The sequence below is a fragment of the Rhodamnia argentea genome, chromosome 2, assembly GCF_020921035.1.
Source record: "Rhodamnia argentea isolate NSW1041297 chromosome 2, ASM2092103v1, whole genome shotgun sequence".
NCBI classification, from domain to species: Eukaryota; Viridiplantae; Streptophyta; class Magnoliopsida; order Myrtales; family Myrtaceae; genus Rhodamnia; species Rhodamnia argentea.
This window is the reverse complement of record NC_063151.1, coordinates 22,704,410-22,726,528: the sequence shown is the minus strand read 5'-3', so window position 1 is coordinate 22,726,528 and position 22,119 is coordinate 22,704,410. Positions and strand designations below refer to the sequence as shown.

Genomic DNA, 22,119 nt, shown 5'->3' with positions numbered 1-22,119 from the left:
GATTAGCTGCTAGTGCCACAACATCGGACCACCAAAGGTCACCAACACGCACCCGAATTCCATAGTGCCCCCAATTAGAGATGCACGTTCTCATATTTGAGATTGCCCGCTTTGATTAGGAGGTGGCTCGCCTTAGATTGAGATCGTGCCTCGAGTCCGAGGCAACTGTGTCATAGATCGGAGTGGCGCCCCATAAAAATGTAGATTGTCGGTTGAAGTTCATAGAGATAAGAAGTAATCAATTAATGCGTTGCCATTGAGTTCGGTGATGGGTACCGCACAAGTTGCCGGTCCGATAGAGATGGCACCAAACATGAGTGTGCCGGAGGTCCTCGCCGATGACGGGGTCACGACGCGACGACTGTGGCTACATAAAGAAGAAGAGGAGAGGGCGATGCCTAGATAGAGAAGGAAGACGAAAGAAGGGAAAAAAATAAAGAAAAAAATATTAATTATTTTTAGTCTTACTTGGCATCCTAATTAGCATCTTTGGACAATTTTTGTTGTGCAAGCACGCCGCATCTTCGTTCTAAACGGTTACCTAACTACGCATTAGTACCAAGTTAGTGATTTCCGTCCATCGAATTAACAGAAGCACCACATTGAGGATGATTTGATACATTCAGGTATGTGATTGAAAGAAAATAAAATTTGGGTGCTCAATTTTAAAAACCGACGAAATTTACGATATTTGCGATATCATCATCCGTTAATTTAACTACTTTCCTTTGGGGCTCTTCCTAGCTGAAGCCTAGTATCTTGGTATTTAAATCCAGTTAGGCCGTAACTTGACCTAGCTTTTACTAGTGTTGACATCTATATACCGATGACCTTGAAACCAACTAGAGCAAGATACATATATTTTCGCATCGACACATTCCACGTGCATTTCGTTTTTGGTATTTTTGTGACATATAGTTGTTCTCTTAAGATTGAATCGTGACATGATAGCCACCAATGTGTTGTCCTCATTTTTAGTTTTTGAAGTCAAATATAGTCCCCAATTTTCTTTAACATAAACACATACATAGCAACAATACATACATACATATACATATACATTACATATAGGAGGAGAATAGCATCAATAGACAGATAGATAGATCCATAGTTAGCGACCACAAGCTACTTCGACTAAATAAGATCTACACTGCCCTAGCATCAGATATATGCGAAATTGTTAGGAGAAGAAGGACCGGCATCTACAGAGTTAGAGAATGCACCAGGCCGGTCCCTTTGTGCAATGCACCGTGTAGTACCATAGACTAAGGTTCTTTCCGCCACGTGTCGATAGGACGGGGTGCACCATTTAATATGTTATGGTATAAGATCCTTTTGTTTCACCATGTATCAACGCGTTGGGGTGTCTCAATTTCAATAATTTGGCAATCTCGCCAGAAAAACTAGCAAGACGCCACGCTTTTTTTTAGGTCAAACGTACTCGTGATTGCATCTTTTTCATTCACCAAATTCTTGGGAGTTAATTCTAGTGATTAATGAACAATGAAATCGACGCATGATTTAGGCGAAACGGCACGAATTTCTTCTTTGTGCCAGCAAGTACTAACATTCTCATTCTTAAACCTCTAATCCGAGTTTCATTCTGAGCTTAATCATTTAGGGGGCCTTCTCGTCATCTATATATTAGGAAGTGATTGTATAAGTGAAAATTTTTCCGCGAACTAGTTAAGAAAATATGCATGTTCAAAATTAAGAAAATTATTTCCCTAACCTGGAAAAAGGAAAAAATATTTTCTTAAAAAATAATTTTCTGAAAAGTATTTTTTTTCATCATGATATTTTTCCGGAAACAAATACTACCTAAGTGATAATTCATCTGTCATGTCATGCGCCCTCGTAGGAAACTCTGTTGCAAATTTTTGTTGTCCTAACTTTCATGTTAAAGTTTTGAGTATAAAACATCTCTGAAGTACTTATCCGTCTAAAAAGCAAATTATTTTACTCATCAACTCTATGTAATCTTTTTTGATAAAAAAAAAAACTCTATATAATCTTTGTTTAATTAAATAATAAAATTCTTTAAACAAAAATTTGGATTTAGGATTCCTTGTATTCCTTCATCTAAAGAAATGAAGTTCCTAGGGAAAATTACCGAAAAAGTTCTACGTTAATTACATTTTTGAACATTTATCAATTCTTTAAAAAAATTTTTATCAATTCAGTTATAAATGTTTTGACGACTTGCCAATTTAGTTTTAAACTTTTTGACGATTTGTCAATTTAGTCATTCAGGCTAATTTTGGCCTGAAATCGCTAATATGACAGTCTAGTCGGCATTGACCATCTTACATGGCACCACCAATATTGTCGATTTTTTAAATTTATACTAAATTATTTTAGATTTTTTGTATTTTGTATTTTTTTTCCCTTTCATTGTCTAACCTTTGGCCGATGAGGCCATTGGTCGACCCTCACCAACCACAGGCGAGGGATAGCAATCTCTTTTGGTCCGGGTGAGGGCATTGTGGCCCCCGCCCACGGACGAGGGACTACACGCCCTCATGGGCCACAAAGCGAGGGCTAGGAAAAAGAGAAAAGAAAATAAGATAAAATATTTAAAATACAAATTTCATAATAACATAAAAAATAAAAAAAAGTTATGTACGTCATCGCTGGTCATGCCACGTAAGACGATCGATCTTGACTGGATCGCCACATTAATGATTTACGGTAAAAAATTGGATAGAAAGACTGAATTGGCAAATCGTCAAAAGTTTTATATCTAAATTGATACAATCGAAAGATTTATGACTAAATTAACAAATTCTCAAAAGTTTTAGAACTAAATTTGTTTGGCTGAAAGATTTAGGACTGAATTGACACAAGTGTAATGAGTTTAGGATTTTTTTTTTTTTGAAGTTCCTGGCTCGTTGTAATTTTTGAGTTGAGAGACTCAGCACCACAAGATGCTACCGCTCCATGACCATTTGGAGATTGTATTAGATTTTGTTATTTAAAAAACACAATACTATTGGGGCTAGACTATAAAGTTTTGAAATTTGATAGACTGAAGTGTAATTCTGTCAAAAACAAAGAAACTTATCTATAGTTTTACCCGTCAACCATATATATGCAGCTTACCCTTTTATAATTCATCAATTAAGAGTATAGGTGTCCTCCCAAACTCCCTATATCTATGAGCATGAGCTATAATATGTACTTATCAAACTCAAGCTTTCAACCAAAAAAAAATCAAGCTAGCTTTGACAATCAATGAATTTAGGTTCCAATTATTTCGCGAAAAATGAGTGAGTTGGAAAACATTTTCCTAAACATGATAGTATGTATCACTTGAAATAATTAATGAGTTGAAAATAATTTCATTACAAATGAAAATTTGTGTCAAAACATTTGCATAGACAATGGATATATTTTTTGTCCATTCATTTCTGTAAGCGAGTGCTCACATTCTAGAAAATGTTTTCCAAATTACACATTTTTTTTTTTTGGGAAACTAACGGAGCATTAGCGTCCTTGATATACCATCTCCCATTCAATAATCGAGTCATATGATGGGGGTCCATATGATAATAAGAGGGAGAGTTTACTCCTTTCTTGAAATTAAAGCCCTTAAATGTGATGAAAGTGTTTTCGACGGGCTTATGCATTTCTCTAGTATTAACATTAGAATAGAGATTTGATTTCCTAAATTTCCTTGTGTAGGATATTACACACATAACGCTACACATTATTGACAAACCTCTAAAACATGAAGAAGAAACGAAAAAAAAAAAGGAAAGAGATTACGGGTACTAATTGCACTTAATTTGCTCTCATCATAGTTGACTTCTTGTAGGTTTATTGAGTAATTCTACCCCTTTGGCATTTCTCAATTTTGAAGGTGATGGCAAAGGCTATATAAAGGGCGGGAGAGCTTCGGCAATGGCATCACCAAAATCCAAGCTTTGGCGAGCTTGGAGAAAAAGATAAAAAAAGAAAAGAAAAAAGATGAGGTCCTCAATGGCCTCTCTGGTGGCCACTCTACTGGTGGTATTGGCATCTCTTAGCTTGCCAACGGAAGCCGCGGAAGAACTTGGTATTATCCGGCCGCCGTTCCCGTTCCCGCTGCCGCCCATCCCTCGTCCTCCTCCATGGTGGCAGTGGCCGTGGCTTCGGTCTCCGCCTCCACCACCGATACGTACGTCTCCACCCCCTCCACCGCCCACAAGGCCTCCTCGTCCATGGTTGCCACCGCCATTTCCATTTGGCAAGTCTCCACCTCCTCCGCCTCCTCCGTCACCTCCACCACCCACGCCACCTCCACCGCCACCTCCGCCACCTCCACCGCCACCTTCGCCACCGCCGCCACCTGGGTCACCACCTCCTCCGCCACCTTCGCCACCGCCGCCACCTCCTCCGTCACCGCCACCACCTGGGTCACCACCTCCTCCGCCACCTTCGCCACCGCCGCCACCTCCTCCGACACCGCCACCACCTGGGTCACCACCTCCTCCGCCACCTTCGCCACCGCCGCCACCTCCTCCGACACCGCCACCACCTGGGGTCACCACCTCCTCCGCCACCTTCGCCACCGCCGCCACCTCCTCCGACACCGCCACCACCTGGGTCACCACCTCCTCCGACGCCTCCACCACCCACGCCTCCTCCACCACCGCCACCCCCTAAGTCACCACCTCCTCCGACACCTCCACCTCCCACGCCTCCTCCACCACCGCCGCCCCCCAAGTCACCACCTCCTCCAACACCACCACCCCACACGCCTCCTTCGCCTCCGCCACCGCCCCTGCCAAAGTCACCACCTCCTCCAACACCTCCACCACCCACACCTCCTCCGCCGCCACCTCCTCCACCACCCACATCTTCTCCACCCCCGCCACCTCCACCACCTAGGAACCCTCCTCCTCCTCCTCCCCCGCCACCTTCACCGGTTAATAGGCCTCCCCTGCCGCCGCCTCCGGTTAATAGGTCTCCACCACCACCATCCCCCAGGGTCAGATCTCCTCCTCCTCCTCGGCGTGGAGACGACTAGGGAATGCACGTGCTTTATCACTCGCAAGGTGAGATATTCTAAAGAATTACTCAATCCAAGCCCTATGTTTACACCTCCAGTGTCAAAAGCTCATTTTAGTCGCTACGCAAGTCACAACATTACGACTTCGCTATTCCATCATGCAACGCGCTTCCGTTTCACGGATTATTCACTGTTTAAAATAACAGGAAATTGATTTCTTGAGCATCGGATGGTAGAAAAATTATAAAACTAATTATTCTGATATTTTTGCAGGATATGGACACAATAAACATCAAGAATAAGGGGACGCTCAAGGTCCCTGGTGAAAGGATAGCTCCTAATAAAACATTAAGTAAGATTAAAAAAAAAACTAGTATTGTCATTACATAATCTTCGAGGCAATCGTCCCGACTCACTTATCTTGGCTTTCATATGATATTGCTCTCGACCGTGATTGTCGATGTCGTTGTAACGTCTTGTTCGTAATGAAATGAAAGTGCAATATTGCCTCGAAAAGTTCCAGAATCTCTTTTGGTGATTGCCCGATTCCATATAGAATGATTTGATTGTTAAATTTCAAATGCAGTCCCGGGAGGGCCGGAGGACATTCGATAAGTCGATAAATTCTGCATTATTGTTGCACAAAAATGTTGGAATATCTTGTTGCGATATCATCATTTTACACAAAATTTTCGGCTATTGTAAAGCTGAATATTTCGATGAAAGCTACTTAATAGAGACACCTTCTCGGATATCTCTTATCGTACTGCTCGGGCACGGCATGCTCTTATTTCCACACGGGATGCTCTTGAGCTAGATCCTCAAAACTTGAGTCTTACAAACCGAGAAAAAGAACTACGTAAACGATTCTCGGACCTTAGAATACAAGAGGAATCTTTCTTCAAGTAAAAATCCAAGATTCGCTGGCTGAAGGAGGGAGATCAGAATACTAAGTATTTCCACCACTTTGTCAACAAAATGCAACTTCATAACTGTATTCTCTCGGTTAAAGATGCGGATGGAGCTGTTATCATTGACCACAGTCTCATTCGGCAACACATAGTGGACCATTTTCGAAACTTGCTCAATGGGTCTTCACAAGTATACCAGCCACAAGTTCAGCAGATCGGGGATTTCCTCCCCTGTGCTCTAGATGCTGATCAAACCCTTTCCCTCTCTCGGCCCATCACCGAAGTGGAGATTCGTACTACTATGTTCTCCCTAGCTACTGGTAAGGCGCTGGGCCCCGATGGGTTTAATGTTGATTTCTTTAAAGCAAATTGGGATATCATTGGACCGTCGATCACGTCGGCTATTACGAACTTTTTTGAAACCGGCATGCTGCTCAAGGAGATTAACACTACCATTCTCGCACCGGTGCCCAAAATTCCTAACGCCTTGGCTATGTCGGACTTTAGGCCCATTGCTTGTTGTAATACCGTGTATAAGTGTATTACTAAGATCCTTGCCAATAGAATTGCAGTTGTGCTGCCCACTCTTATTAGCCCCCCGCAAAGTGCCTTTGTCAAAGGCCGACGGATTAGTGACAACATCATGCTAGCTCAAGAACTGTTTGCCAGCTTCCACCACGATCCTTATCTTCCCAAGTGTGCGATTAAGGTGGATTTCCAAAAGGCCTACGATACATTGGAATGGGGATTCCTTGAGGTGGTCTTCCAAGCCTTCGGCTTCCCAAGTTTTTTTACCAAGTTGATCATGCTATGTGTTTCTTCTCCATTTTTCTCGATATCCATCAATGGTGAATTGCATGGATTTTTTGGAAGTTCTAGAGGGATACGCTAAGGAGACCCCATATCGCCATACCTCTTCACTTTGGTAATGGAAGTGCTCTACGATATACTCAAGGCGAAGACTAACTCTGCTGGGTTTAAGTTCTTTTGGCGCTGCAAACACACTCAGCTGTCGCATCTCTTCTTTGCAAATGATGTTCTATTATTTGCTGAGGCAAATATGCCATCTGTTGCTTTGTTGAAGGAAGGGCTGGAGCTGTTCTTGGGGTGGTCCGGATTGCAGCCGAATGCTAATAAGAGTGAAGTATTCATTTCGGGTGGCTCAACCGGACTTCGGAATCAGATTTGGGCAGCCTTGGACTTCCGGGAAGGTATGCTGCCCTTCCGTTATCTTGGTGTCCCTATCATTGCTTCTAGACTTTCCAAGTCCGACCGTAACACCCTGGTAAACTCCATTACTGCTAGAGCCTGCTCTTGGTCCCAAAGATTCTTATCTTTTGCGGATCGACTACAACTTATTAAATCCGTCTTGCATGCCATCCATGTCTATTGGGCTACGGTTTTCACCCTCCCCATGTCGGTCTTATCCCGGATTGAAACTATTCCGAGACAATTTCTCCGAAAGGGTCCAGACTTGGGGGTCGGGGGCGCTAAGGTTCCTTGGGATTATTTCCGCTTGCCGAAGGAAGAAGGTGGACTTGGGATACGGAAATTGTTGGAGTGTAATAGAGCAGCAATTCTAAAGCACATTTGGATCTTATTCTCTGATAAAGAATCCATGTGGTGCAAATGGATACACTCCAATTTCCTCAAGAGGAAGAATTTTTGGATAGTCGCCAAACCAGTTTTTTGCTCATGGACTTGGAAGAAAATCTTGGACCTTCGGACGAAATTCTTAGTGCACTTTAGATGGAGGATTGACGATGGGCTATCTACCTCATTTTGGTTTGATTGGTGGCATGATCGTGGCCCCCTCTTTAAGCTTTTTACGGATGGGGATATATACCGATCCAGGATACCACGTGATGTCTCGGTGCGTTCATTCTATGCCTCGGATTGGCAAATGTCGAACACTTTGACCACCATTTTGGCTTGGCCAGAACCAGGCCCTTCTTTTGTGGATGGGAGAAATGATCAATTCATTTGGCGGAACAACTCCTCGGGTATTTTCTCTGCTGCATCTACTTGGAATGCGATCGGACGTAGAGGTCGGGCTGTTTTTTGGTATTCCTTTGTTTGGGATAGCTATATATCCCCTTGGCATGCCTTCCATCTCTGGTTAATCACTGTACACCGTCTCCCCACTCGGACATTGCTTCTGCAACACCGAAGACTTGATCATGGGGTATGTGCCTTTTGCCACTTGAGACCAGATTCTATCCACCATTTATATTTTGGCTGCTTTATCACAAGTTCCCTCGCCCTGTATTGGGCTACAAATGTAATCTACCTTGGTGGAACTGTCCGTGGGATGGCCATATTCGCTGGTCTATGCGACTTTTTGGAGGTTCGTCCTTCTCGCATTGTATTGCTAGATTTTCTCATGGAGCTTTATGTCATATTATCTGGATGGAGAGAAACAACATCCTTTTCGAGGACAAACCTCTCTTTATCCCGGCCATCATCAAGCATCTCCACAAGGTGGTCAGAGATTTGAGCTTGTCACTTGGTCTGATTGATGACATTCCCTGCAACAAGTGTATACAAAGAAATTGGGGCCTTTCCCCTTCTATCTTTGAGGATCGGCCCGTTGCTTAGATTAGCATTTCTTTTGGCTATTGTTTCGCTCTTAACTTCTTTCTACAGTGGCCATTGTTTGGCTCTTTAGGTCTCTAGATCCTTCTTTTGTTGTGTCTTTCTTGACCACTACACCTTTGCACCCTTCGGGACACTTCCAAGTGTAACAATGGGTACGAGGTTTTTGTGTTCGGTCCTCTCTTGTATTTGACACCTTAAAAAGTTATATACATACTTATCTTACCAAAAAAAAAAAAAAAATTCGATGAAAGCATTATAAAAAAAACACGTACTTGAATGCGTAAATAATGACACCTCTCTCGAATCCGGAAGAAAACCGAGTTCTCTCTCTAATCCTTTTTCTTAATCTCGCGACTTGGAAGGAATTTGCGTCTATACGTGTACTGTTAGGAAGAGAAAGAGCTAGTTTTATATTGGTATATCCACCAAATAACCATAAGTTTAATCAACGCTAGAGATCGTTTATCCATTACTTTTTGTTATTTCCATCATAATCAGGCAACTTAATGATACAATTTAATCAATTCATGATTTAGCCAATCTTTTGGGGATTTTTTTCCAAATAATTTTGAGATTTTTTTTTTCGCGACACAAAATGCTACTCAATGTTACCATCAAAATCATGATATAACCTATGTGGTTTATGGACCTCCCCTAATGTTCAAAGGCCTTCTTTTCTTCTGATTTCAAAAAATTGTCAAAAAAGTGCTAAACATATTCCACTTTTGCTAATACAGTCCTAAACCTTTTACATTTATGCCAATTCAGTCCTAAACTTTTTTTTTGTGTCAATTCAGTCCTAAACATTTTGCATTTGTGCCAATTCAGTCCACTCGGCCAACTTTCGCCAGCCAACGCTCACATGGATGCCGGTCGGAGTGCATGCCAGCGATTACGTAGACAATATTTAATAATATTTTAATTTTTTTTAATTTGTTTTGAATTTTTTTCTTTCTCTTTCCTTTATTTTTCTTTCTTCCGCCTCTAGCTGATTGCCGCTGGCGATCGGCAAGAGATTGAGGTTGGCGCGGTTGGCCTTGCCCGGGCCGGATCTGGGAGAGGTTGTGCCTCGCCCGCAGCCGGCAAGCCTCGCTTCAGATTGGCCATCGTCGAGAACCGGTTGGAGGTAGAAGAAAGGAAGAAAAAAGGAAAGAGAAAAATAAGAAAAGAAAAGAAATAAGAAAATAAAAAATAATCCAAAAAAATCTTAAAATATAATTAACAATTTTCCACGTCGGCCTTGCCTGCCAAAGTTGATTGGATGGATTGAATTGACACAAATGCAAGATGTTTAGGACTGAATTGGCACAAATATAAAAGCTTTAGGATTGAATTGACAAAATAAAAAAAGGTTTAGGTCTTAACTGGCAAAAGTACAATAGGTTTATGATTTTTTTTTTATAATTTTTGCACACATGATGCTTTGCAAAATGAAAAATGAAACAACAGAAAATTAAAAATGTTACCGCACAGTCCAAATTATTCATTGTGAATATGTAAGCTCAGATGCATAAATACTATATTTTTAATAAATTGAACTTACTCGGGATAATAACAAAAAAATCCCAAATCTATTGTGTGGTGGGTGATTTAATCTTGAACCTTTTAATTGCGTCAATAGTCCTAATTCTTTCAACGATTTGCCAATTTACTTCTAAACCTTTTAATTGTGCCAATTTAATCCTAAGTCTTTGAATGATTGATAATTTAGTCTTATACATTTTGATGATTTGCCAATTTACTTATTTTGATTAATTTTGGCTGGAAATCGCTAGTGGGGATAACATATCGGCCATCCAACAAGGTACGGTTGACACCGACGTGAACATTTTTTAAAAAATGATTTTTTGTTGCTTGTTTTCTTTTTTCGCTTCTTTTCTTTCTTTCTTTTTTTTCCAACTCTAGTTCAGCGATGGCCGGCGACCCTCGCCTTGTAGCATCGAGCCCTTGCAACGCTCTTGCCAGGCAAGGATCGCAACGCCCTTGCCAGCCTCCCGGCGAGGGGTACTGGCTCAAAGTTGAACAAGTAAAGCAAAAAAGAAAAAATTCAGCAAATTTAAAAAATAAAAAATTGCAAACCAGAGGGCTAGCAGCGACTAGACCGCCAAATCGATGATATGAAAGGTTAGGACTAAATTGACAAATTATCCAAAGATTTATGACTAAATTGGCAAATTGTCAAAATATTTAAAACTAAATTGGCATAATTAAAAAGGTTAGGACTAAATTAGCAATTCGTTAAAATATTTAGAACTAAATTAGTATGATTAAAAAATTTAGTACTGAATTGGCTACCGTATAATAAGTTTAGGACTTTTTGGACAATTTTTCTGAACTTATCCTAAAAGAGTGTAAATAGATGAATTTTTTTGATAGGATGTAGCAATTTTTCTTTTTTCTTTTTTGGTCGAAGATAGGATGTGGCAATTAAGTCATGAACTTTTGAACAAATTACTAAAACGATGATGATAGTAGTGTACCGCAGAATGGTGACAGCTCTATCAATAAGAGGTTTGGGTCCCTGTCAGAGAGTGTACCAGAAATCAAAGGAGCTCCTAGGTATCTAACAGGGAGAGATCCTCTCTAGAATCCACAGAATTGCAGCATCTCAGTCCCTTGATCACTATAACCAGCAGTAACGTTGCAAATAGCTCTTCTTGAAGGGCAATTACAGGAATCGCTCACAACTAAGTTAAAATGTACATATCTTTATTGCCATCCAAATCTAAGGGAGTTCTTATTGACGGGACTTCTCGAATTTTATTCAAGAGAGCATTTGAAGTCTCAAGCATAAGCATTGGGGTTTTGGAGGAGGTATGCTTCGGCGACCTTGTACATTCCCAAGGCTCTCTCTTTGCCTGCCTTAATGTCCTCTTCTTTGAGCGTAACATCGCCCTTTGTGTAATACGTGCTCATCATCTTGTTCTTGCTCCCGCCTTCCGGTGTTGGCTCAAACTTGACTTCGTAAGCAATAGATTCAAACTTGTCCTTTAGATCGATCATGGTATACTTGTACGTAAACGTCTCCTCGTTCAGCTCATCCACGCGATTCTTCATTCTGTAAGCTGATTACCTACATACATTAGAAGGAGATTGTATCATAGTACACTCGTATATGCCGTAACATAAGTGTAAGCTAGGAAAAAAATAAAAAAGCACACTCATATGGCAAAAACGCATAATCAATCACCTTCACTGAAGTTGATCTGCTTAATAGTTCCAGCCCCTCCATCGCCTTGGATGATGTCAATACTCTTGATAGCTTGAGGCATGAGTTTGGGAATCAGGCAGGGTATGTGAGTCCAGAACTTGGGCCTTGAACAATCTTGCAGGAGGAATTGTGGACATGTATTCATTTGTAAAAGTGAATACACCCATGATGGTTTTCAGGTTGCTATATAGAGAAATACAAACAATATGATGAAATAGAGTGGAGTTCAGGAGGTTTGTGAGCTTGGGGTGGAAGAGATGAGAACGAGACGCATTTATAGGTTGGAGTGGAGGAGTCCTCATTTTCCCAAAGTGCATCCCATAGGCTGATAAATCCTAGAAATTGCCAACCTCGCAAAGCACCAACCATTCTAATTTTTATATTTTTCTTAGTATATGTTTTTGCACGATCCTATAATGCTCTATGGCGTTCGATGATGAGTGTATAATCTGGAGCCAAACAAATTTTTAGGTTTCAGGTTCCAAAAAATGGTAAATATGTTTTAATGGATTAGTTTCAGGTTCTAAATGTAACTTCTATGAAACCTAAAACTACTCACCTCTACTTTCTCTTAAATGTTGCATCGTTCACTCTCATTTTGCTTAACTAAAAATGAAAAAAAAAAGAAATTGATAAGTTTTTGGGTACTCTAGAATCGACCCTAGAACCCGTGACATGGTAGGTTTCAAGTTTCAAAAAATAAGGAATCTGTTCCAACGGGTAGATATCGGGCTCCAAGTAGAACATGTAAGGAACGTGGAACCGCTCACCCCTATTAAACGGTTACCTAACTCCGCGTTAGTACCAAGTCAGTGATTTCCGTCCGTCGAATTAACAGAAGCACCACATTGAGGATGATTTGATACATTGAGGTATGTGATTGAAAGAAAATAAAATTTGGGTGCTCAATTTTAAAAACCGACGAAATTTAAGATATTTGCGATATCATCATCCGTTAATTTAACTACCTTCCTTTGGGCCTCTTCCTAGCTGAAGCCTAGTATCTTGGTATTTAAATCCAGTTAGGCCGTAACTTGACCTAGCTTTTACTAGTGTTGATATCTATATGCCGATGACCTTGAAACCAACTAGAGCAAGATACATATATTTTCGCATCGACACATTCCACGTGCATTTCGTTTTTGGTATTTTTGTGACATATGGTTGTTCTCTTAAGATTGAATCGTGACATGATAGCCACCAATGTGTTGTCCTCATTTTTAGTTTTTGAAGTCAAATATAGTCCCCAATTTTCTTTAACATAAACACATACATAGCAACAATACATACATACATATACATATACATATACATATAGGAGGAGAATAGCATCAATAGACAGATAGATAGATCCATAGTTAGCGACCACAAGCTACTTCGACTAAATAAGATCTACACTGCCCTAGCATCAGATATGTGCGAAATTGTTAGGAGAAGAAGGACCGGCATCTACAGAGTTAGAGAATGCACCAGGCCGGTCCCTTTGTGCAATGCACCGTGTAGTACCATAGACTAAGGTTCTTTCCGCCACGTGTCGATAGGACGGGGTGCACCATTTAATATGTTATGGTATAAGATCCTTTTGTTTCACCATGTATCAACGCGTCGGGGTGTCTCAATTTCAATAATTTGGCAATCTCGCCAGAAAAACTGGCAAACGCTACTTTTTTTTTAAGTAAAACGTACTCGTGATTGCACCTTTTTCATTCACCAAATTCTTGCAAGTTTCTTCTTTGTGCTAGCAAGTACTAACATTCTCATTCTTAGACCGCTAATCCGAGTTTCATTCTGAGCTTAATCATGTAGGGGGCCTTCTCATCGTCTACATATTAGGGCGTGTTTGTATAAATGAAAATTTTTCCGCGAACTAGTTAAGAAAATATGCATGTTTGAAATTAAGAAAATTATTTCCCTAACCTGGAAAAATGGAAAAATATTTTCTCAAAACATAATTTTCTGGAAAGTATTTTTTTTTCATAGTGATATTTTTCCCGAAATAAATACTACCTAAGTGATGATTCATCTTTCATGTCTTGTGACCTCGTAGGATACTCTGTTGCAAATTTTTGTTGTCCTAACTTTCATATTAAAGTTTTGAGTATAAAACATCTCTGAAGTACTTATCAGTCTAAAAAGCAAATTATTTTACTCATCAACTCTATGTATTCTTTTTTGATAAAAAAAAAACTCTATATAATCTTTGTTTAATTAAATAATAAAATTCTTTAAACAAAATTTGAATTTAGGATTCCCTGTATTCCTTCATCTAAAGAAATGAAGTTCCATGGGAAAATTACCAAAAAAGTTCTAAGTTAATTGCATTTTTGAACATTTATCAATTCGTTAAAAAAACATTTATCAATTCAATTATAAATGTTTTTATGACTTGCCAATTTAGTCCTAAATTTTTTGAGGATTTGTCAATTTAGTCATTCCGGCTAATTTTGGCTTGAAATCGCTAACGTGACAGTCTAGCCAGCATTGACCATCTTACATCGCACCGCCACTATTGTCGATTTTTTAAATTTATACTAAATTATTTTGGATTTTTTGTATTTTGTATTTTTTTTCCCTTTCATTGTCTAACCTTCAGCCGATGAGGCCATTGGTCGACCTCACCGACCACGGGCGAGGGATAGCAATCTCTTTTGGTCTGGGTGAGGGCATTGTGGCCCCCCGCCCACGGACGAGGGCCTACACGCCCTCATGGGCCACAAGCGAGGGCTAGCAAAAAAGAGAAAAGAAAAGAAGATAAAATATTTAAAATAAAAAGTTCATAATAACATAAAAAATGAAAAAAAAATTTATGTACGCTATTGCTGGTCATGCCACGTAAGATGATTAATGCTGAATGGATTGCCACGTCAATTATTTTTGGCAAAAATTGGATAGAAAGACTAAATTGACAAATCGTCAAAAGTTTTAGAACTAAATTTGCACAATCGAAAGATTTATGACTGAATTGACAAATCCTCAAAAGTTTTAGAACTAAATTTGTACTATTGAAAGATTTAGTACTGAATTGACATAAGTACAATAAGTTTAGGATTTTTTTTTTTCTGAAGTTCCTTGCTAGTTGTAATTTTTGAGTTAAGAGACTCAGCACCACAAGATGCTACCGCTCCATGAATATTTGGAGATTGTATTAGATTTTGTTAGTTAAATAACACAACACTGTCGGGGCTAGACTATAACGTTTTGAAATTTGACAGACTGAAGTGTAATTCTGTCAAAAACAAAGAAACTTATCTATATATGCAGCTTACCCTTTTTTAATTCATCAATTAAGCGTATAGTGTCCTCCCAAACTTCCTGTATCTATGAGCATGAGCTATAATATGTACTTATCAAACTCAAGCTTTCGACCAAAAAAACAAAAAATCAAGCCAGCTTTGACAATCAATGAATTTAAGTTCCAATTGTTTCGCCAAAAATCAGTGAGTTGGAAAACATTTTCCTAAACATGAAAGTATGTATCGCTTAAAATAATTAATGAGTTGAAAATAATTTCATTACAGATGAAAATTTGTGTCAAAACATTTGCATAGACAATGAAAATATTTTTTGTCCATTCATTTCTGTAAGCGAGTGCTCACATTTTGGAAAATGTTTTCCAAATCGCACATTTTTTTTTTTTTGCGAAACTAACGGAGCATTAGCGTCCTTGATATACCATCTCCCATTCAATAATCGAGTCATATGATGGGGGTCCATATGATAATAAGGGGGAGAGTTTACTTCTTTCTTGGAATTAAAGCCGTTAAATGTGATGAAAGTGTTTTTGACGGGGCTTATGCATTTCTCTAGTATTAACATTAGAATAGGGATTTGATTTCCTAAATTTCCTTGTGTAGGATATTACACACATAACACTACACATTATTGACAAACCTCTAAAACATGAAGAAGAAACGTGAAAAAAAAAAAGAGGAGAGAGATTACGGATACTAATTGCACTTAATTTGCTCTCATCATAGTTGACTTCTTGTTGGTTTATTGGGTAATTCTACCCATTTGGCATTTCTCAATTTTGAAGGTGATGGCAAAGGCTATATAAAGGGCGGGAGAGCTTCGGCAATGGCATCACCAAAATCCAAGCTTTGGCGAGCTTGGAGAAAAAGATTAAAAAAAAAAAAAGATGAGGTCCTCAATGGCCTCTTTGGTGGCCACTCTACTGGTGGTATTAGCATCTCTTAGCTTGCCAACGGAAGCCGCAGAAGAACTTGGTATTACCCGGCCATTCCCGCTGCCGCCCATCTATCTTCCTCCATGGTGGCCGTGGCATCGGCCTCCGCCTCCACCACCGATACGTACGTCTCCACCCCCTCCACCGCCCATAAGGCCTCCTCGTCCATGGTTGCCACCGCCATTTCCATTTGGCAAGTCTCCACCTCCTCCGCCTCCTCCGTCACCTCCACCACCCACGCCACCTCCACCGCCACCTCCGCCACCTCCACCGCCACCTTCGCCACCGCCGCCACCTCCTCCGACACCGCCACCACCTGGGTCGCCACCTCCTCCGACGCCTCCACCACCCACGCCTCCTCCACCACCGCCACCCCCTAAGTCACCACCTCCTCCACCACCACTGCCCCCCAAGTCACCACCTCCTCCACCACCGCGGCCCCACACGCGTCCTCCGCCACCGCCCCCGCCAAAGTCACCACCTCCTCCGACACCTCCACCACCCACACCTCTTCCGCCGCCACCTCCTCCACCACCCACATCTTCTCCACCCCCTCCACCTCCACCACCAAGGAACCCTCCTCCTCCTCCTCCCCCGCCACCTCCTCCACCACCCACATCTTCTCCACCCCCTCCACCTCCACCACCAAGGAACCCTCCTCCTCCTCCTCCCCCGCCACCCACATCTTCTCCACCCCCTCCACCTCCACCACCAAGGAACCCTCCTCCTCCTCCTCCTCCTCCCCCGCCACCTCCTCCACCACCCACATCTTCTCCACCCCCTCCACCTCCACCACCAAGGAACCCTCCTCCTCCTCCTCCCCCGCCACCTTCACCGGTTAATAGGCCTCCCCTGCCGCCGTCTCCGGTTAATAGGTCTCCACCACCACCATCCCCCAGGGTCAGATCTCCTCCTCCTCCTCGGCGTGGAGACGACTAGGGAATGCACGTGCTTTATCACTGGCAAGGTGAGATACTCTAAAGAATTACTCAATCCAAGCCCTATGTTTACACGTCCAGTGTCAAAAGCTCATTTTAGTCGCCACGCAAGTCACAACATTACGACTTCGCTATTCCATCATGCAACGCGCTTCCGTTTCACGGATTATTCACTGTTTAAAATAACAGGAAATTGATTTATTAAGCATCGGATGGTAGAAAAATTATAAAACTAATTATTCTGATATTTTTGCAGGACATGGACACACTAAACATCAAGAATAAGGGGACGCTCAAGGTCCCTGGTGAAAGGATATCTCCTAATAAAACATTAAGTAAGATTAAAAAAAAACTAGTATTGTCATTACATAATCTTCGAGGCAATCGTCCCGACTCACTTATCTTGGCTTTCATATGATGTTGCTCTCGACCGCGACTGTCGATGTCGTTGTAACATCTTGTTTGTAATGAAATGAAAGTGCAATATTGCCTCGAAAAGTTCCAGAATCTCTTTTGGTGATTGCCCGATTCCATATAGAATGATTTGATTGTTAAATTTCAAATGCAGTCCCGGGAGGGCCAGAGGACATTCGATAAGTTGATAAATTCCGCATTATTCTTGCACAAAATGTTGGATTTTTCGTTGCGATATCATCATTTTGCACAAAATTTTCGGCTATTGTAAAGCTGAATATTTCGATGAAAGTACTTACCAAAAAAAAATATTTCGATGAAAGCATTATAAAAAAAACAAGTACTTGAATGCGTAAATAATGACACCTCTGTCGAATCCGGAAGAAAACCGAGTTCTCTCTCTAATCCTTTTTCTTAATCTCGCGACTTGGAAGGAATTTGCGTCTATACGTGTGCTGTTAGGAAGAGAAAGAGCTAGTTTTATATTGGTATATCCACCAAATAACCATAAGTTTAATCAACGCTAGAGATCGTTTATCCATTACTTTTTGTTATTTCCATGATAAGCGGGCAACTTAATGATACAATTTAATCAATTCATGATTTAGCCAATCTTTCGGGGATTTTTTTTCAAATAATTTTGAGATTTTTTTTTTCGACACAAAATGCTACTCAATGTTACCATCAAAATGCTAACCTATTTGGTTTATGGACCTCCCCTAATGTTCAATGGCCTTCTTTTCTGATTTTGAAAAATTGTCAAAAAAATCCTAAACTCATTCCACTTTTGTTAATGCAATCCTAAACATTTTGCATTCGTGCCAATTCAGTCCACTAGGCCAACTTTGGCCGGCCAGCGCTCACATGGATGCCGGTCGGAGTGCACGCCAGCGATTATGTAGACAATCTTTAATAATATTTTAATTTTTTTTGAATTTTTTTTCATTTTTTTTCTTTCTCTTTCCTTTATTTTTCTTTCTTCCGCCTCCAACCTATCATCGCTGGAGACTAGCAAGAGACCGAGGTCGACGTGGCTGGCCTTGCCCTGGCTAGATCTAGGCGAGGTTGTGCCTCGCCAACAGCCCGCGAGCCTCGCTTGAGATTGGTCATCGCCGGGGACCGGCTAGAGGTAGAAGAAATAAAGAAAATAAGGAAAGAGAAAAATAAGAAAAGAAAAGAAAAGAAATAGGAAAATAAAAAATAATCCAAAAAAATCTTAAAATATAATTAGCAATTTTCCACATCAGCCTTAGCCTGCCAAAGTTGGCTGGATAGACTGGATTGACACAAATACAAGATATTTAGGATTGAATTGGCAGAAAATAAGTTTAGGACTGAATTGACACAAATAAAAATGGTTTATGATTGAATTGACAAAATAAAAAAAAGTTTAGGTCTTAACCGGCAAAAGTGCAATAAGTTTAAGAATTTTTTTGACAATTTTGCGCACACGATGCTATGCAAAATGCAAAATGAAACAACAGAAAATTAAAAATGTAATCGCACAGTCCAAATTATTCATTGTGAAAGGAATATGTAAGCTCGGATGCATAAATACTTGGGATAATAACCAAAAAATCCCAAATCTATTGTGTGGTGGTTGATTTAATCTTGAATCTTTTAATTGTGTCAATAGTCCTAACTCTTTCGACAATTTGCTAATTTAGTTCTAAACCTTTCAATTGTGTCAATTTAGTCCTAAATCTTTGAATAATTTGACAATTTAGTCTTATTCATTTTGATGATTTGCCAATTTATTTCTTTTGATTAATTTTGGCTGGAAATCCCTATGGGAGATAACATACTGACCATCCAACGAGGTACGGTCGACATTGATGTGAATAATTTTAAAAAATTGATTTTTTTATTGTTTGGGTTCTTGTTTCGCTTCTTTTCTTTCTTTGTTTTTTTTTCCAACTCTAGTTTAGCGATGGCTAGCGAGCCTCGCCTTGTGACATCAAGCCCTTGCCTAGGCAAGGATTGCGATGCTTTCGCCAAGCGAGGAATGCTACGCCCTCGCCAAGCGAACGGTACTAGCTCAAAGTCGAACAAATAAAGATAAAAAGAAAAAAAGAAAAAGGTTCAGCAAATTTAAAAAGTTAAAAATTGCAAACCGGCCATGTAACGTAGACGGCTAGTATTGACTAGACCGTCAAATTAGTGATTTGAAAGGTTAGGACTAAATTGACAAATTGTCAAAAGGTTTATGATTAAATCGGCAAATTATCAAAATATTTAAAACTAAATTTGCATAATTGAAAGGTTAGGACTAAATTAACAATTCGTTAAAATATTTAGAACTAAATTAGCATGATTGAAAGATTTAATATTGAATTGGCTATCGTATAATAAGTTTAGGACTTTTTGGATAATTTTTTTGAACTTAACCTAAAAGAGTGTAAATAGAGGAATTTTTTCGATAGGACGTGGCAATTTTTTTTTTTTGGGCGAAGATAGGATGTGGCAATTAACTCATGAACTTTTGAACAAATTAGTAAAACAATGATGATAATAGTGTACCGCAGAATGGTGACAGCTCTATCAATAAGAGGTTTGGGTCCCTGTCAGAGAGTGTACCAGAAATCAAAGGAGCTCCTAGGTATCTAACAGGGAGAGATCCTCTCTAGAATCCACAGAATTGCAGCATCTCAGTCACTTGATCACTATAACCAGCAGTAACGTTGCAAATAGCTCTTCTTGAAGGGCAATTACAGGAATCGCTCACAACTAAGTTAAAAAGTACATATCTTTATTGCCATCCAAATCTAAGGGATATTTATACCCGTATAGAAGTAAAGGAACTCGGGTACTTCTACGTGAAGACCGAAAGTATCACGAGTTCTTATTGACGGGACTTCTCGAATTTTATTCAAGAGAGCATTTCAAGTCTCGAGCATAAGCATCGGGGTTTTGGAGGAGGTATGCTTCGGCGACCTTGTACATTCCCAAGGCTCTCTCTTTGCCTGCCTTAATGTCCTCTTCTTTGAGCGTAACATCGCCCTTTGTGTAATACGTGCTCATCATGTTGCTCTTGCTCCCGCCTTCCGGTGTTGGCTCAAACTTGACTTCGTAAGCAATAGATTCAAACTTGTCCTTTAGATCGATCATGGTATACTTGTACGTAAACGTCTCCTCGTTCGGTTCATCCACGCGATTCTTCATTCTGCTAAGCTGATTACCTACATACATTAGAAGGAGATCGTATCATAGTACACTCGTATATGCCGTAACATAAGTGTAAGCTAGGAAAAAAAATAAAAAAGCACACTCATATGGCAAAAACGCATAATCAATCACCTTCACTGAAGTTGATCTGCTTAATAGTTCCAGCCCCTCCATCGCCTTGGATGATGTCAATACTCTTGATAGCTTGAGGCATGAGTTTGGGAATCAGGGTATGTGAGTCCAGAACTAGGGCCTTGAACAATCTTGCAGGAGGAATTGTGGACATGTATTCATTTGTAAAAGTGAATACACCCATGATGGCTTTCAGGTTGCTATATAGAGAAATACAAACAATATGATGAAATAGAGTGGAGGTCAGGAGGTTTGTGAGCTTGGGGTGGAAGAGATGAGAACGAGACGCACTTATAGGTTGGAGTGGAGGAGTCCTCATTTTCCCAAAGTGCATCCCATAGGCTGATAAATCCTAGAAATTGCCAACCTCGCAAAGCACCAACCATTCTAATTTTTATATTTTTCTTTGTATATGTTTTTGCACGATCCTATAATGCTTTATGGCGTCCGATGATGAGTGTATAATCTGGAGCCAAACAAATTTTTAGGTTTCAGATTTCAAAAAATGATAAATGTGTTTCAATGGATTGGTTTCGGGTTCTAAATGTAACCTCTATGAAACCTAAAACTACTCACCTCTACTTTCTCTTAGATGTTGCATTGTTCACTCTCATTTTGCTTAACTAAAAATGAAAAAAAAAAGGAAAATAAAAGAAATTGATAGGTTTTCGGATACCCTAGAATCGACCATAGAACCCGTGACGGGGTAGGTTTCAAGTTTCAAGATATGACGGGTAGGTTTCAAGTTTAAAAAAATGAGGAACCCGTTCCAACGGGTAGATTTCGGGCTCCAAGTAGAACATGTAAGGAACGTGGAACCGCTCACCCCTATTAAACGGTTACCTAACTCCGCGTTAGTACCAAGTCGGTGATTTCCGTCCGTCGAATTAATAGAAGCACCACATTGAGGATGATTTGATACATTGAGGTATGTGATTGAAAGAAAATAAAATTTGGGTTCTCAATTTTAAAAACGGACGAAATTTAAGATATTTGCGATATCATCATCCCTTAGTTTAACTACCTTCCTTTGGGGCTCTTCCTAGCTGAAGCCTAGTATCTTGGTTTTTAAATCTAGTTAGGCCGTAACTTGACCTAGCTTTTACTAGGGTTGACATCTATATACTGATGACCTTGAAACCAACTAAAGCAAGATACATATATATTAAATATGTCTCGAATTTTGAATTTGTTTACGAATATAGGTTGATTTGTTAAATATGCAAGATTTGACCGATCAAGAAGTGAGTTCTTTGAATCTCGTGCAACGGAGGACGTGTTCAACAGAAAGTGAATATTGGACACTACATGACAAAATAAGGGGCACATGTGTTATAAATATGTGTATTCATTATTTAGGGATAAAGAAGTCTTTTGTCAGGAAAGAAAAAAGAACAAGGGTTTCTTGGCCTTTACTTCTATCTTGCAATAGCCGCCAGAGATATAAGGTCAAAAAGGAGACTTTGTGGGCCCTTCTTCTAGCCTTGTTCTGAATAGCCAAGGTAGAGAGCACGACGAGCCGTACAAAGCAGAAAAGACGAGACAGAGAGGACAAGAGCCGCACCGCAGGT

General features: G+C 40.2%; 3 protein-coding genes and 1 pseudogene across 3 annotated transcripts; 2 read left to right on the top strand and 2 right to left on the bottom strand.

The window, feature by feature from the left end:
* Positions 1-4,112: 4,112 nt before the first annotated feature.
* LOC125313675 lies at positions 4,113-5,436 on the top strand. Its single transcript, XM_048273488.1, has 3 exons — positions 4,113-4,228; positions 4,775-5,039; positions 5,267-5,436. Exons 1-3 carry the CDS (start codon positions 4,113-4,115, stop codon positions 5,381-5,383), a joined length of 498 nt encoding a protein of 165 aa, XP_048129445.1. The 3' UTR covers positions 5,384-5,436.
* A 535-nt stretch (positions 5,437-5,971) lies between these two features.
* LOC125313674 (LINE-1 retrotransposable element ORF2 protein) lies at positions 5,972-6,796 on the top strand. Its single transcript, XM_048273487.1, has one exon. The coding sequence runs from the start codon at positions 5,972-5,974 to the stop codon at positions 6,794-6,796; it is 825 nt and encodes a 274-aa protein (XP_048129444.1).
* A 4,490-nt stretch (positions 6,797-11,286) lies between these two features.
* On the bottom strand, positions 11,287-12,074 carry LOC115733901 (annotated as a pseudogene).
* Positions 12,075-19,979: 7,905 nt separating this feature from the next.
* LOC125313870 (major allergen Pru ar 1-like) lies at positions 19,980-20,804 on the bottom strand. Its single transcript, XM_048274730.1, has 2 exons — positions 20,549-20,804; positions 19,980-20,430 (listed from the first exon to the last, which is right to left on the bottom strand). Exons 1-2 carry the CDS (start codon positions 20,730-20,732, stop codon positions 20,117-20,119), a joined length of 498 nt encoding a protein of 165 aa, XP_048130687.1. The 5' UTR covers positions 20,733-20,804; the 3' UTR covers positions 19,980-20,116.
* Between the last annotated feature and the right edge of the window lie 1,315 nt (positions 20,805-22,119).

Excerpts from the sequence above, each read along its gene's own strand:
- LOC125313675 (XM_048273488.1), top strand. The coding sequence starts at position 4,113 with ATGGTGGCAGTGGCCGTGGCTTCGGTCTCCGCCTCCACCACCGATACG. Across the intron at positions 4,229-4,774 it reads GCCACCGCCATTTCCATTTG|TCACCACCTCCTCCAACACC; the intron begins GCAAGTCTCCAC and ends CCCCTGCCAAAG. Across the intron at positions 5,040-5,266 it reads CGTGCTTTATCACTCGCAAG|GATATGGACACAATAAACAT; the intron begins GTGAGATATTCT and ends ATATTTTTGCAG.
- LOC125313870 (XM_048274730.1), bottom strand. The coding sequence starts at position 20,732 with ATGGGTGTATTCACTTTTACAAATGAATACATGTCCACAATTCCTCCT. Across the intron at positions 20,431-20,548 it reads GCAGATCAACTTCAGTGAAG|GTAATCAGCTTAGCAGAATG; the intron begins GTGATTGATTAT and ends TAATGTATGTAG.
- LOC125313674 (XM_048273487.1), top strand. The coding sequence starts at position 5,972 with ATGCAACTTCATAACTGTATTCTCTCGGTTAAAGATGCGGATGGAGCT.